The 16,204-nt window shown below is 43.9% G+C and overlaps 1 protein-coding gene across 4 annotated transcripts in view; it reads right to left on the bottom strand.

Moving 5' to 3' along the window:
- Window positions 1–16,204, bottom strand: part of LOC106588992 (focal adhesion kinase 1) — a 110,901-nt gene that overhangs the window by 45,226 nt on the left and 49,471 nt on the right. For 2 of the 4 annotated variants that reach the window (XM_082970236.1, XM_014178596.3), the window contains exons 1-2: window positions 8,186–8,259; window positions 14–70 (exon numbers count right to left, since the gene is read on the bottom strand). In XM_082970236.1, the coding sequence (XP_082826362.1) occupies window positions 14–23 (10 nt within the window). In that variant the 5' untranslated portion in view covers window positions 24–70; window positions 8,186–8,259. Of the gene's footprint in view, window positions 1–13; window positions 71–1,373; window positions 1,392–8,185; window positions 8,260–13,108; window positions 13,140–14,167; window positions 14,286–16,204 lie in introns of those variants that run through there. The other 2 variants (XM_014178603.3, XM_082970237.1) reach the window with 2 other exon arrangements.

Raw genomic sequence — 16,204 nt, 5'->3', positions numbered from 1 at the left:
GAGCTGCACTTACTTGAAGGCATGGTGTAGGTTTCCTCTTCGTCTATAATCTCAGCATAATCGTCCGTCTCTGCAGAAACACAACAGCCTCGTGGTCAGTCCAGTCACACACCACCGTCAGAGACGGTTACACACAAATAAAGCTAGCTAGACATGTACCCTTCCACACAAGTAACTACAGCCAGCTGAAAATAAATATTTGAGTCACACAGCAAGTGCTCCTCAACAAATTCCCACACTGCCGAACACAGAGACACATGCACTTTCTCGTACACACACACAGTCGCTCTCGTACAGTAAACACACACAGAAACACAAGCATTTGCGCTCGCAACTCTCACAGTTTCAGCCACTCGTGTGTGGCACATATCTGTCTGTCTAGCCAATCAGAACTCAGCAGTACAGCTGGGCTTCTGGGTTAGGGGGGAAGAAGAGGGGAGGAGAGGGGATGTGGAGACTGAAAGGAGGGGGGATGGAACGAGTTATTCCCTTTCTCTTCAGGAAAGAGAAACAGAGAGAAGAGGCATCACACAGTCCCCTAGATAAACAGATTTAGGTGTTTACAGTAAGTGAACGGCCTCTGGCTGTCCAATCTTGACTTGATCGAATATGGTCATTTGCTAGTTGTGCCGTCTTGGCTACTGTTCCTCTTAGGGAAGGGAGAACACCAGATTGTGTAGTGTTTAGCCAGCCGCCAGCCAAACTCAGCTCTCTTTATGGGGCCGAGCTGGGAGAGGGCTTGGAGCTGGGCCCTTAAAGACGCAGGCAGACAATAGGGACGGTAGCCAAAAAGCCACTCAGAGTAGGAGTGCTGATCTACGATCATGCCCCCCCCCCCACCCGTCTATCTAATCTTATTCATTATGATCAAAAAGGCACACCAAATCTGAGACTCTTTGTGAATACCGGTTCAGATTTTAGGACAGACAAACTGACCAGACCTGGGTTCAAATAGCCTAGCATTTGTTTTCTTTCAAATACTTTCATCTGTGCTTGATTAGGCTTGTCTGGCACCATGGAACCAATGGAATAGTCCCAAAAGTGCAAACCCTGCCAATTTGGCACTCTAGACAGGCTCAAACTCAATCGATTCGAATCACATGGCAGCACTGCAGCTCGGACAGATTTCAACAAAATTTCTAGAGACGATATTAACCGTTACATTGTTTCCCTAATTCCAATCACGTCTATTGCATGATTAGCGCATTACCAATGACAAACCTCTAGAAGCAGATGGATAAAAACAGATTCATTTAATTTGAGTCATACACACACAAACCACAACCCCCAGAATCATCCCTCATGGCCCCAGTGAGTTAGTAGCAGGTGACAGGAAGGAATGGAGGGAAATATTAAAAGAAGCTAAACTTTACCATCCCCACTACAATCCTCTGCAAGTCCAAGGAGAGCATGCAAAACAGAGAGAATGAGGGAGAGAGAGAAAAAGAGAGGGAGAGGTTACACACTTTTCACAAATATATGAAAAGTATAAAAGACAGTATAATTCATTCAAAATGGGTTTAATAATTGTTACTGTAACACACTCCTTCAAGACAAGCAGTGACTGGGCATTTCAACAGTGTATCTAATCCATGCTTTTATTTAATATCAGTGGGAAAGTGTCTACTTTAAATGGAGTTAGTCTGTCGTTGGAATGTGTGGAACCTGATTGAGTTTGGTTGAAGGGACGGCCAGCATTGTTCTGAACGGGGTCGGCGGAGTTCATTGGCTATCACCTGGCTATTATTAGCATTGGAGGAGGCGAGATCAGGTGGGACCATTGAGAGGGCAGACACACAACTCCGGTATAAAGTCGTTTTTTTCAAAGTTGCCGAAATGCCAGGTGCGTCCACTTATATCAGCGCATTCGTAACAACCTAACCATTACAAAACTTCTATTCGATCAACTAAGCCTCACGTAGCGAATTAGCAATGACATTTTTTGTAGAACAAATTCTAAACTTTCTCATTGACCACCATACAAGAATTCCTCACTTCGTGGTATTATTTTTGTGGACAGATTTTGAGCGGAGTAAACCCTCTTGCTTCGCATCTTCCTCTCTGGTGTTGGTTAACTTTGTTAGTTAGATTATTTTTGTTTTTACACATCCTTGAGGGCAAAAACTCAGGTTAGCGAAATCCAGCTGAATTTATAGCGATATGTACGGTACCAGTCAAAAGTGTGGACTCACCTACTCATTCAAGGGTTTTTCTTCATTTTTTATTATTTTCTACATTGTAGATTAATAGTGATGACATCAAAACTATGAAATAACACATATGGAATCATGTAGAACCAAAAAACACAGATTATTCAAAGTAGCCACCCCTTGCCTTGATGACAGCTTTGCACACTCTTGGCATTCTCTCAACCAGCTTCACCTGGGATGCTTTTCCAACTGTCTTGAAGGAGTTCCCACATATGCTGAGCACTTGTTGGCTGCTTTTCCTTCACTCTACAGTCCAACTCATCCCAAACCATCTCAATTGGGTTGAGGTCGAGTGATTGTGGAGGCCAGGTCATCTGATGCAGCACTCCATCCCTCTCCTTCTCTGTCAAATAGCCCTTACACAGCCTGGAGGTGTATTGGGTCATTGTCCTGTTAAAAAACAAATGATAGTCCCACTAAGCGCAAACCAGATAGGATGACGTATCGCTGCAGAATGCTGTGGAATGCAGAATGCCAATATATTTTGATTTGTTTAACACTTACTTGGTTACTACATGATTTCATATGTGTTATTTCATAGTTTTGATGTCTTCACTATTATTCTACAATGTAGAAAATACTAAAAAGAATGAAAAACCCTTGAATGAGTAGGTGTGTCCAAACTTTTGACTGGTACTGTAAATATATAAATCTGTGATTATAGCAATACAAATAGATGGATGTTCAGTCAAAAAGCTTTAAAGGGTGTTTCATCTTTAACCTCTCAGAAGCTATAGGTTATATCCGCCTGGTTGCTGACGTGGCCTGACAGGCTTACAGCAGTCCTGCACCATCAGCCCAGTTACAGCCCAGACAGGCTCTGCATGCATCCCTATTCCCTTTATAGAGCACTACTTTTTACCAGGGCCCATAGGGCATAATACAGTGCAATCGGAAAGCATTCAGACCCCTTGACTTTAACATTTTGTTACATTACAGCCTTATTCTAAAATTGATTAAATATTTTTTCCCCCTCATTAATCTACACACAATACACCATAATGACAAGTCAAAAACAGTTTTTTATACAATTTTGCAAAAGTATAAAACTTAAATATTATATTTACATAAGTATTCAGACCCTTTACTCAGTACTCTGTTGTAGCAACTTTGGCAGCGATTACAGCCTCGAGTTTTCTTGGGTATGATGCTACAAGCTTGGCACACCTGTATTTGGAGAGTTTATCCCATTCTTCTCTGCAGATCCTCTCAAGCTCTGTCAGGTTGGATGGGGAGTGTCGCTTTCTTGTCTCTCCAGAGATGTTCGATGGGTTCAAGTCCGGGCTCTGGCTGGGCCACTCAAGGACATTCAGAGACTTGTCCCGAAGCCACTCCTGTGTTGTCTTGGCTGTGTGCTTAGGGTCGTTGTCCTGTTGGAACGTGAACCTTCGCCCCAGTCTGAGGTCCTGAGAACTCTGGAGTAGGTTTTTATCAAGGGTCTCTCTGTACTTTGCTCCGCGTGGACCCAAAAACATCCCCACAGCATGATGCTGCCACCACCATGCTTCACTGTAGGGATGGTGCCAGGTTTCCTCCAGACGTGACGCTTGGCATTAAGGCCAAAGAGTTCAAAACTTGATTTCATTAGACCAGAGAATCTTGTTTCTCATGGTCTGAGCCCTTTAGGTGCCTTTTCGCAAACTCCAAGTGGGTTGTCATGTGCCTTTTACTGAAGAGTGGCTTCCGTCTGGCCAATCTACCATAAAGGCCGTTGGTGGAGTGCTGCAGAGATGATTGTCCTTCTGGAAGGTTCTCCCATCTCCACAGAGGAACTCTGGAGCTCTATCAGAGTGACCATCGGGTTCTTGGTCACCTCCCTGTCCAAGGCCCTTCTCCCCTGATTGCTCAGTTTGGCCGGGCGGCCAACTCTAGGAGTCTTAGTGGTTCCAAACATCTTCCATTTTAGAATGATGGAGGCCACTGTGTTCTTGGGGATCTTCAATGCTGCAAACATTTTTTGGTACCCTTCCCCAGATCTGTGCCTCGACACAATCCTGTCTCGGAGCTCTACAGACAATTCCTTCGACCTCATGGCTTGGTTTTTGCTCTGACATGCACTGTCAACTGTGGGACCTTATACAGACAGGTGTGTGCCTTTTCAAATCATGTCCAATCAATTGAATTTACCACAGATGGACTCACACCAAGTTGTTGAAACATCTCAAGGATGATCAATGGAAACAGGATGCACCGGAGTTCAATTTCGAGTCTCATAGCAATGGGTCTGAATACTTATGTAAATAAGGTTATTTCTGTTTTTTATTTTTTATACATTTGCAAAAAGTTCAAAAATCCTGTTTTCGCTTTGTCATTATGGGTTATTGTGTGTAGATTAATGAGGAAAAACATGTATTTAATCCATTGTAGAATAAGACTGTAACATAACAAAATGTGGAAAAAGGGAAGGGATCTGAATACTTTCCGAATGCACTGCAGATAGGCAATAGGGTCCCGTTTGGGACTCCGCCTCTACTGATTTGCGGGCTTGACTACAAACAGCAGGCGACACACTTCCCGGAAATTAATTCCTGGAATTAATTTAATCTTGCCGTCTTCAAAAGCTGAATCTGTTAAAAGGTGTTTTACTCTAAGACATGACAGGGATAGGGCATGAGCAATGAGATGTGTTTAATCTCATTGAGAAGACCTGTTCCTTCTTCCCGGCAGGCTAGTTCTGTTCGGCCACTGTAGGTGTTGCTTTGTCAGGCATTTAAGGGTTTAGTGCACTTCACACTTTCTGTCAACATCACCCCACTTCCCCTCAACCCCCAACACACTTACGTGGCCCTGTGTGTGTGTGTGTGTGTGTGTGTGTGTGTGTGTGTGTGTGTGTGTGTGTGTGTGTGTGTGTGTGTGTGTGTGTGTGTGTGTGTGTGTGTGTGTGTGTGTGTGTGTGTGTGTGTTGTGGATTTAGGCACTCAGTCTGGCAGACAAGGTTAGTCAGAGAAAAACAGGAAGCAGGGTCAGTCTAGTCAGCCAATCAGAGCAGTTGTACCCTTTGACGGAGAGTCATGTGCTCAGAAGACAAAAGGAAGGAAAAAGCGCCTGGCTTTAGCAGGTTTAGGAGGCGTCGAGGTCACAGGGCTTACAGTCTTCAGCCAATCAGAGATAGGGATGAGAGAGCGGGAGAGATGGTGAGAAGAAGAGAGGAATAGTGCTTCTGACAAAAAAAGGGTTATTTCTCCCAGGTACACATCTAGGATTAGCTTCCCCTCTGTCATTCCTAACCTTAACCATTAGTGGGGAAATAAAAAACTGACCCCAGATCAGTGTTTAGGGGCAACTTCATCCTACACCACAGAAAACACATTAGCAGACAGCATTTGTGAAGGAGTGATGAATGTTGGTGTGACAACGTCCAAAACTTTCCCCATATTACAGAGAAAATGCTACCCACCTCAGAAATCATTATCACTCTGGCACACCTGTCATGAAACTACATGAAATACGTCAATAATAATAACATTAATCAATCTCTTCTTCCTTATACCAATCAACGGGGAAGTCAAAGACGACATGGCAGTGCTAGCATCACTTTAAATACGTCATTTCTGCATTTCAATCAACAGCACAGTAATAAGTCCTTCACTATTCTATACCGGGGCTAAGGAATTGATTTCCACTTCTTCAAAAGGTCTTGGATATGACCGTACGCTGACACAATATGGAATGAATTCAGTTAAATATATTGGATTTATGCAGGCAACAAGCTGCTGCAGCAGGGGGGCTTTTTATAGGGTTTTTCTCTGAGCCATTTCTGAGTATTGGCATTGATGGATGGTATCAAGGAGAACTGGTGTAAACATGGAACTCTGACCGCCTCTGAACACACTCCATTAACACTCCGTTTAACCTCCGTGGACGTTTCGCCACATATCAAAAACACCATCAAATGAAAAGCTGTAGTGTCGTAGTAACACTTCTGGGCATAAATCACATCTACAACTCCCCACCGGAGACCGGGGTTCGATCCCCGCGTCCACCTTTCGCACTGTTTCTCCCACTTCCCTGTATCTCCCTATGATCTTCCTCACTGTCACTGAATAAATTGTCAAAACTCCTAAAAAAAAAACCCACTATCAAATAGAATCCAGTCTGACAGTGAAACTGAAACAACCAGTATGACAATATAATTACTGATATTGGTAGAGAGCAGACTTATCCCCTAGTTTATTAAAAAAAAACTGCATTTAAATTAGTGTGTAATTTTGATATGCATACTGTGGGCATATGCTAAAGAAATCATCAAACCATCTTGTTTGAAACAAATCCGTAAACTCAACCATCTATCTGGAATATACTATCTGTGAGTACTATACTCCTCAACCTTCATATCACTTCGTAGCTACAAGAGAGCTGACGCCCCCCCAAGATACCCTCTGACACACTCTGATCCTCCCAACCTCAGAGACCAGCTCTGAGCCCCATACTGTCTACTCCCCTAACCTCCGACCCCTGGTCAGTTAAACAGGGCCTGTCCAACCCCTTCAATCAGGCCTTTATCTGTAACTGGAGCTCCCAGGATATTAACATTCACCAGCCACATCACAGGCCTCTGACATTTAGAAGATGAAGAGAGGGAGGCAAAAGGATGAAGAGAGAGAAAGATGGCGAGAGATGGAGAGAGAGAGCGAAAGAGAGAGGGCAGAGACAGTGAGAGGGGAGAGAGACAGTGAGATGGAGAGGGGGGAGAGAGTGAGAGGGGAGAGAGAGGGGTAAAGAGAAAGACATTCTCCTTGTCTGATGCTAATGATAGGTAAGTGAAGCTAAAGCGTGGACCCAACTGCTCCTGAGTCTAAAGGCGTCAACATGCTTTGGTTCAGCTGGCACCTAGCCAAATGCGGCGATGTGAACTGAACAAGTGTGCTCGCATACTCCCTTAAAGTGGCAATAGTATTGCTGGTCCATCTGGAGACGCCTTAGCCAGTATACCCTTCCCCAAAACAGTCCAAATTAATGTAAGATGTAAAGAATTATGACAGATTTCTTGACTTATGTTTTTTCCTAGGAGATCTTAGTCGCGCAATTTTACAGCTAACTAAAGATGTTTGGTGCAGTATTTCTCAAGTGAAAAAAATGTGCATGAAAACGTGTCGTCTATTGTTGAAAGACAACAAACACTTAATTGAAGAATCCTTACTGTTGACCAATGACCAACGAAGGGGCGTAGACTTCGGCTCCGAACTTCAGCTTGCCTTAAGACCCTAACCAAAGCCTAACCATACTATTACCAAACCCCTAAATGTAGTTCACACCTAGGCACATGGCTCCACTGGATGATTGATGCTGTTGACAGTACTGGGTGGGTGGAGAGAGGTTCAGATATCCTTCTGGGCCCTCAGATGGCTTACAATGCATTTATTTTGAGGGGGGGGGGGGTGTTTGCATGGGTCTCTCCAGCTGCAGGCCTTGGTACCCCTCACACCACCAATCCCCTCCCGATCTCCTTAGCAGTGATTCCTCCTGCCACTTGCTAATCCACAAGCATGCTAAGACTGGAGTGTTCAGTTACAGTGTGATAGATGTGCCTCATGCAATTCAAGGTGTACTGCTGCTGCTAAATCGCTGCCTCAACTGACAAAAAAAATAAGATGAGCTTTTAAGATCTGAGTGACAACATCTGAGAAACCTCCAAGGTAACTATCTAGCTAGCTTGTAATCCTGGAAGTGTAGCCAACCATATGAATAGATGTATAGAAGTATGCACCAGGAAGAACCAAACACCCACAAACATCCAAGTAAGGACTTTCATGCAATATTAGGTTGTGTATTAGATATCTAATACTTAATCATATCTAGTGGCTTTACAGATCAATGGACAGAAGCATCTGGGATCAGCTTGAGTGTCATTATCTGATTAAAGCATGGTCATTTTCGCCCCAGCAACCGTCCATATATGGATTTCCATCAATAGCCCAGCTATATACAGTACAGTAAGATAGTCACAGATGATTGATGAGGCACTGATCTCTTACCTGAGACAGAGATGGCACGCACCCCAGCGCTCCGGACCACCCCCTCTACTACCTTCTTCTCATTGTTGGGTACCCTGCAGGGTAAAGAGCAGAGACCGAGTGGATCAACAAGAGAAATTCCCAAACTTAAAACCAGTTAGTAAATCAACAGCGTCCACAGCAACTCCAGGAGGTTCAAGTGCATTCCTGAAAAGGATCTCTGGGGCTATTATGGAAAACATCCACAATATTCTGAGTACCATTCTCCTCCTGGAGCCACTAAACAGTCTTGGAAGGATCTAGTGTTGAGGTGCAGGACCAATAAGGGGACTTGGTAGGAGGAATTCTCAGAAAATCCTACTCTAGAGAACTATTTATCAGGATTCTTCCCCAGAACTGTTTAAATAGGTTTTTAGAAGAGCTTGTTATCTGAGCTACAGAGAGAGGGAGAACAAAAGATGTAGAGAGAGAGAGAGAGAGAGAGAGAGAGAGAGAGAGAGAGAGATGTAGAGATAGAGAGAGATAGAGAGAGTGAGAGATAGAGAGCGAGAGATAGAGAGAGAGTGAGAGATGTAGAAAGAGAGAGAGAGAGCAAAAGATGTCGAGAGAGAGAGAGCGAAAATGTCGAGAGAGAGAGCCTTTACAAGTGTTTGAAAACACTAAGTGGAAAATATTTGGCTCAATAACGTTTATCCTTATTTGACCAAAGCCCAGAGTGCCAAAGAGCGGAGAGAGAGAGAGAAAAATAGAGAGGGAGAGAGAGAAAAGGTGTAATTGTGGAAAAACCCTCTAGCTCAAGATGTAGTAGGGATGGATAAGGGCTGGATAAGGGCTGGATAAGGGCTGGATAAGGGCGTTCGCTAAATTATTAAAATATACATGTGAAATGTGCTTTTGGGCCGCCCCATTTAGTCGACTGGTTGATTGTTTGGTTGTTGTCATTGTAGTAGTGGACAGAGCGCATAACCTAGGCTACACTTGTGAGGGAAAAGTTTTGGTTTATTTCATTCCATTTACGAGTTGTCAATATTTATTCATTGTGTTTTGTTTGGAGCGCTCCTGTCAATCTTGAGTAAGGACGCGCACCTGATTACGCATAGAAGTAGTCCTAGGCTACCAGGCCTGATTACACATAGAAGTAGGCCTAGGCTACCAGGCCTGATTACACATAGAAGTAGGCCTAGGCTACCTGGCCTGATTACACATAGAAGTAGGCCTAGGCTACCTGGCCTGATTACACATAGAAGTAGGCCTAGGCTACCAGGCCTGATTACACATAGAAGTAGGCCTAGGCTACCTGGCCTGATTACACATAGAAGTAGGCCTATAGTCTACCTGGCCTGATTACACATAGAAGTAGGCCTAGGCTACCTGGCCTGATTACACATAGAAGTAGGCCTAGGCTACCTGGCCTGATTACACATAGAAGTAGGCCTAGGCTACCTGGCCTGATTACACATAGAAGTAGGCCTAGGCTACCAGGCCTGATTACACATAGAAGTAGGCCTAGGCTACCTGGCCTGATTACACATAGAAGTAGGCCTATAGTCTACCTGGCCTGATTACACATAGAAGTAGGCCTAGGCTACCTGGCCTGATTACACATAGAAGTAGGCCTAGGCTACCTGGCCTGATTACACATAGAAGTAGGCCTAGGCTACCAGGCCTGATTACACATAGAAGTAGGCCTAGGCTACCAGGCCTGATTACACATAGAAGTAGGCCTAGGCTACCAGGCCTGATTACACATAGAAGTAGGCCTAGGCTACCAGGCCTGATTACACATAGAAGTAGGCCTAGGCTACCTGGCCTGATTACACATAGAAGTAGGCCTAGGCTACCAGGCCTGATTACACATAGAAGTAGGCCTAGGCTACCAGGCCTGATTACACATAGAAGTAGGCCTAGGCTACCTGGCCTGATTACACATAGAAGTAGGCCTAGGCTACCAGGCCTGATTACACATAGAAGTAGGCCTAGGCTACCAGGCCTGATTACACATAGAAGTAGGCCTAGGCTACCTGGCCTGATTACACATAGAAGTAGGCCTAGGCTACCAGGCCTGATTACACATAGAAGTAGGCCTAGGCTACCAGGCCTGATTACACATAGAAGTAGGCCTAGGCTACCTGGCCTGATTACACATAGAAGTAGGCCTAGGCTACCAGGCCTGATTACACATAGAAGTAGGCCTAGGCTACCTGGCCTGATTACACATAGAAGTAGGCCTATAGTCTACCTGGCCTGATTACACATAGAAGTAGGCCTAGGCTACCTGGCCTGATTACACATAGAAGTAGGCCTAGGCTACCAGGCCTGATTACACATAGAAGTAGGCCTAGGCTACCTGGCCTGATTACACATAGAAGTAGGCCTAGGCTACCAGGCCTGATTACACATAGAAGTAGGCCTAGGCTACCAGGCCTGATTACACATAGAAGTAGGCCTAGGCTACCTGGCCTGATTACACATAGAAGTAGGCCTAGGCTACCTGGCCTGATTACACATAGAAGTAGGCCTAGGCTACCAGGCCTGATTACACATAGAAGTAGGCCTAGGCTACCTGGCCTGATTACACATAGAAGTAGGCCTAGGCTACCAGGCCTGATTACACATAGAAGTAGGCCTAGGCTACCTGGCCTGATTACACATAGAAGTAGGCCTAGGCTACCTGGCCTGATTACACATAGAAGTAGGCCTAGGCTACCAGGCCTGATTACACATAGAAGTAGGCCTAGGCTACCTGGCCTGATTACACATAGAAGTAGGCCTAGGCTACCAGGCCTGATTACACATAGAAGTAGGCCTAGGCTACCAGGCCTGATTACACATAGAAGTAGGCCTAGGCTACCAGGCCTGATTACACATAGAAGTAGGCCTAGGCTACCAGGCCTGATTACACATAGAAGTAGGCCTAGGCTACCTGGCCTGATTACACATAGAAGTAGGCCTAGGCTACCAGGCCTGATTACACATAGAAGTAGGCCTAGGCTACCAGGCCTGATTACACATAGAAGTAGGCCTAGGCTACCTGGCCTGATTACACATAGAAGTAGGCCTAGGCTACCAGGCCTGATTACACATAGAAGTAGGCCTAGGCTACCAGGCCTGATTACACATAGAAGTAGGCCTAGGCTACCTGGCCTGATTACACATAGAAGTAGGCCTAGGCTACCAGGCCTGATTACACATAGAAGTAGGCCTAGGCTACCTGGCCTGATTACACATAGAAGTAGGCCTATAGTCTACCTGGCCTGATTACACATAGAAGTAGGCCTAGGCTACCTGGCCTGATTACACATAGAAGTAGGCCTAGGCTACCAGGCCTGATTACACATAGAAGTAGGCCTAGGCTACCTGGCCTGATTACACATAGAAGTAGGCCTAGGCTACCAGGCCTGATTACACATAGAAGTAGGCCTAGGCTACCAGGCCTGATTACACATAGAAGTAGGCCTAGGCTACCTGGCCTGATTACACATAGAAGTAGGCCTAGGCTACCTGGCCTGATTACACATAGAAGTAGGCCTAGGCTACCAGGCCTGATTACACATAGAAGTAGGCCTAGGCTACCTGGCCTGATTACACATAGAAGTAGGCCTAGGCTACCAGGCCTGATTACACATAGAAGTAGGCCTAGGCTACCTGGCCTGATTACACATAGAAGTAGGCCTAGGCTACCTGGCCTGATTACACATAGAAGTAGGCCTAGGCTACCAGGCCTGATTACACATAGAAGTAGGCCTAGGCTACCTGGCCTGATTACACATAGAAGTAGGCCTAGGCTACCAGGCCTGATTACACATAGAAGTAGGCCTAGGCTACCAGGCCTGATTACACATAGAAGTAGGCCTAGGCTACCTGGCCTGATTACACATAGAAGTAGGCCTAGGCTACCTGGCCTGATTACACATAGAAGTAGGCCTAGGCTACCTGGCCTGCGCGCAAATATAGGTTTATAAATACGTCCATTTGGGGATCTGATACTATTTCCCATTGTCTTAACTCACCATCACCGTGGAGCTTCTCAAAGTCATTTTTTCTTTGCCTCAAACAGTAAGTAAACAAAGTCTGTTTTTACATTAATTGAGAATGACAATAGTTCTCAACGTAAACAATTTGAAACATCTTTCCAGCTCTCTGCCTTTCGAGAACCACTCAGCATGAAATGGGAAAAAAATCTCATGCTCTGATCTAGTGGAAACATCCTAAAATAGGCCTACATGATTACTTCTTATCCCCTGCTAAATAGCCTACAGCTGTGTCTGTCTGTCCAGAGCTCACTGGCACAGGAAACTCTGAGGGCCCAGAATATTTCATACAATGTTGCAAGTTTGATAGCACAAGCTATGGGCTGAACTAAGTTAATAGTTGATACAATGTTTCAAGTTCCTTGCAGACAGGCCATGTGTAGCCAATGTGATGTATAGGATATTTATCAGGATATTTTCTGCAATATTTTTATTCGTTGGCTTTATGTAGGCTATTTTTACATATTGGCAATAGAAGTGTCTTTTAGATTGGTATCATTTAGATGTCATGTTGATTAACCACATGACATTGGTTTTCAGATATGTAGACTTAGAAATGAAATGAAACTGTTCCACTGAAAAGGCGCAAATGAAAATCATAACTGGCACGCAGATCATTAGAAATGCTATGATAACTTGGCATGCCAAATGGAAAAGGTTGCCGACCGCTGGTGTAGCATGTTACCATGTACACTACATTGTACAATGGCTGTGATTGGATAACAGAGCTGACGCTAGGAGTCCTACAAATAGATTTACTGAGCAGATACTTTTTTTGTTGCATTATTGTTTCTTTCTTTCTTTCTTACACAGTTATTTATGTTTATACTATCATTTAGGTTTTTATGTGAATGAACATTCAAAATATACCCATTGATCAATAATGTTGTGTACCGGGATGGAAGATACTCACTTAGGGATTGACGGCAATGCTCTCTCTCCTTCTGTTTAACAAAAATACAGACGAGAGATATTGTCAAGCAAAGCAGATACCGTAAAACAATGCAAGACATGTTCATCATTTTGAGTATCAGAATAGTAAAATCCAAGGAAGAGGTGTGTGGGTGAGCGGGAAATCACAAGCACAGGAGAGGAGAAGACTGTTTCAACTGTTCCCCTGCTCCCCTTCCTCCCACACAGGAAAAAGCAGACAGTCCAACTCCAAACAAGGCTTAATAACCCCCCCTCTCCCAAAAATGTATCTGCTTCAAGCAAAGACTAAGGTGTTTTATGTTGAAAATAAACCAGATCTCCATCAGACTGATATAAGCATTGAGTGTACTGACAGTGAATTTACTTACAACCACTATCAACGTGTAATAAAGGCATTGGGGAAGTCATGAACACAACAAAACAATTCTATATGAGTGTATTTCCAAATCAAACTACAACTGGAAACCTTAGAAAACGGGAAGAGTTTAAAAATAACACTACAGGCAACTTTTGTGGTGATTGCCTAACGTTTGGAGAATGCCTAATACAATGCAGTCCATTTAGACTGAAATAAGAACAGCACCCAAGGCAGTGTGAATCTGTGACTGTCACTGGAGCAACGCAATCTTGAAAACCTAGTAATGTCAACACTCAAACCCATACAAACTTCAACTACAGTAATAATTCTTAGTAGTAGTAGTACCTTTTTCAGACGGTGTTTGAGACATATCTGTGACTGCCATAACACAATCGTCAAAACCATAAGCATGTAAGCAGCCCCCATACAATACAAAATCAAACTGTGTGTGTGTGTGTGTGTGTGTGTGTGTGTGTGTGTGTGTGTGTGTGTCAAAGGCAGAGTGCAACTGTCACTAGCAACACAATGAACATACACTGGTACCTCCTGGTATGTTTTTGAGACCGTATGTGTGTGTGTGTGTGTGTGTGTGTGTGTATGTGTGTGTGTGTGTATGTGTGTGTGTGTGTGTGTGGGGGGGGGGAGGGGGGTGTGGGGGTGACGGGGGACGGGGGGACGTACCTTTCTGTGGCCGTATGATGAAGGACTGGGTGGCTCCGTTGACCAGGCGACAGTAGCCGTCTATGAGGTCGGCCATGTTTTCAGCTGTGGTGAGTGACGGCGTGGTCACTGTGAGAGGCTATGGACACAGAGCAGCAGCCCACAAAGAGTCATTATTGCCAGGACGGGCAGAGGAACAGACAGACAGACAGGGATGTTACAACTGTTCTGCTCTGCCTGGGGCTGCCAGCTGCCCCTCCCATCACACATCTCTACTTTATTCACAAACACACTGGCTAGTGTCATCCTCTACGGCTGACAGAGTAGTAACTCAATACTATAATCATCCTCTATGGCTGACAGAGTAATAACTCAATATTATAATCATCCTCTATGGCTGACAGAGTAGTAACTCAATACTATAATCATCCTCTATGGCTGACAGAGTAGTAACCCAATACTATAATCATCCTCTATGGCTGACAGAGTAATAACTCAATACTATAATCATCCTCTATGGCTGACAGAGAGTAGTAACTCAATACTATAATCATCCTCTATGACTGGCAGACGGAGTAGTAACCCAATACTATAATCATCCTCTATGACTGGCAGAGTAGTAACTCAATACTATAATCATCCTCTATGGCTGACAGAGTAATAACTCAATACTATAATCATCCTCTATGGCTGACAGAGTAATAACTCAATACTATAATCATCCTCTATGGCTGACAGAGAGTAGTAACTCAATACTATAATCATCCTCTATGACTGGCAGACGGAGTAGTAACCCAATACTATAATCATCCTCTATGACTGGCAGACGGAGTAGTAACCCAATACTATAATCATCCTCTATGACTGACAGAGTAGTAACAAAATACTATAATCATCCTCTATGACTGGTAGACAGAGTAGTAACCCAATACTATAATCATCCTCTATGGCTGACAGAGTAGTAACCCAATACTATAATCATCCTCTATGACTGGTAGACAGAGTAGTAACCCAATACTATAATCATCCTCTATGGCTGACAGAGTAGTAACCCAATACTATAATCATCCTCTATGACTGGTAGACAGAGTAGTAACCCAATACTATAATCATCCTCGATGGCTGACAGAGTAGTAACCCAATACTATAATCATCCTCTATGACTGGTAGACAGAGTAGTAACCCAATACTATAATCATCCTCTATGACTGACAGAGTAGTAACCCAATACTATAATCATCCTCTATGGCTGACAGAGTAATAACTCAATACTATAATCATCCTCTCTGGCTGACACAGAGTAGTAACTCAATACTATAATCATCCTCTATGGCTGACAGAGTAATAACTCAATACTGTAATCATCCTCTATGACTGACAGAGTAGTAACTCAATACTATAATCATCCTCTATGACTGGCAGACGGAGTAGTAACCCAATATTATAATCATCCTCTATGACTGACAGAGTAGTAACCCAATACTATAATCATCCTCTATGACTGGTAGACAGAGTAGTAACCCAATACTATAATCATCCTCTATGACTGACAGAGTAGTAACCCAATACTATAATCATCCTCTATGACTGACAGAGTAGTAACCCAATACTATAATCATCCTCTATGACTGACAGAGTAGTAACCCAATACTATAATCATCCTCTATGACTGACAGAGTAGTAACCCAATACTACAGTATAATCATCCGCTATGACTGGCAGACAGAGTAGTAACCCAATACTATAATCATCCTCAACGGCTGACAGAGTAGTAACCCAATACTATAATCATCCTCTATGACTGACAGACAGAGTAGTAACCCAATACTGTAATCATCCTCTATGACTGGCAGACGGAGTAGTAACCCAATACTGTAATCATCCTCTATGACAGACAGAGTAGTAACCCACTACTATAATCATCCTCTATGACTGACAGACAGAGTAGTAACTCAATACTATAATTATCCTCTATGACTGACAGACAGAGTAGTAACTCAATACTATAATCATCCTCTACGGCTGACAGAGTAGTAACCCAATACTATAATCATCCTC

The sequence above is a fragment of the Salmo salar genome, chromosome 27, assembly GCF_965601325.2.
Source record: "Salmo salar chromosome 27, fSalSal1, whole genome shotgun sequence".
Classification (NCBI taxonomy): Eukaryota; Metazoa; Chordata; class Actinopteri; order Salmoniformes; family Salmonidae; genus Salmo; species Salmo salar.
Note: the sequence above shows the minus strand (reverse complement) of the source record. Positions and strands in the feature narration are given on the sequence as shown.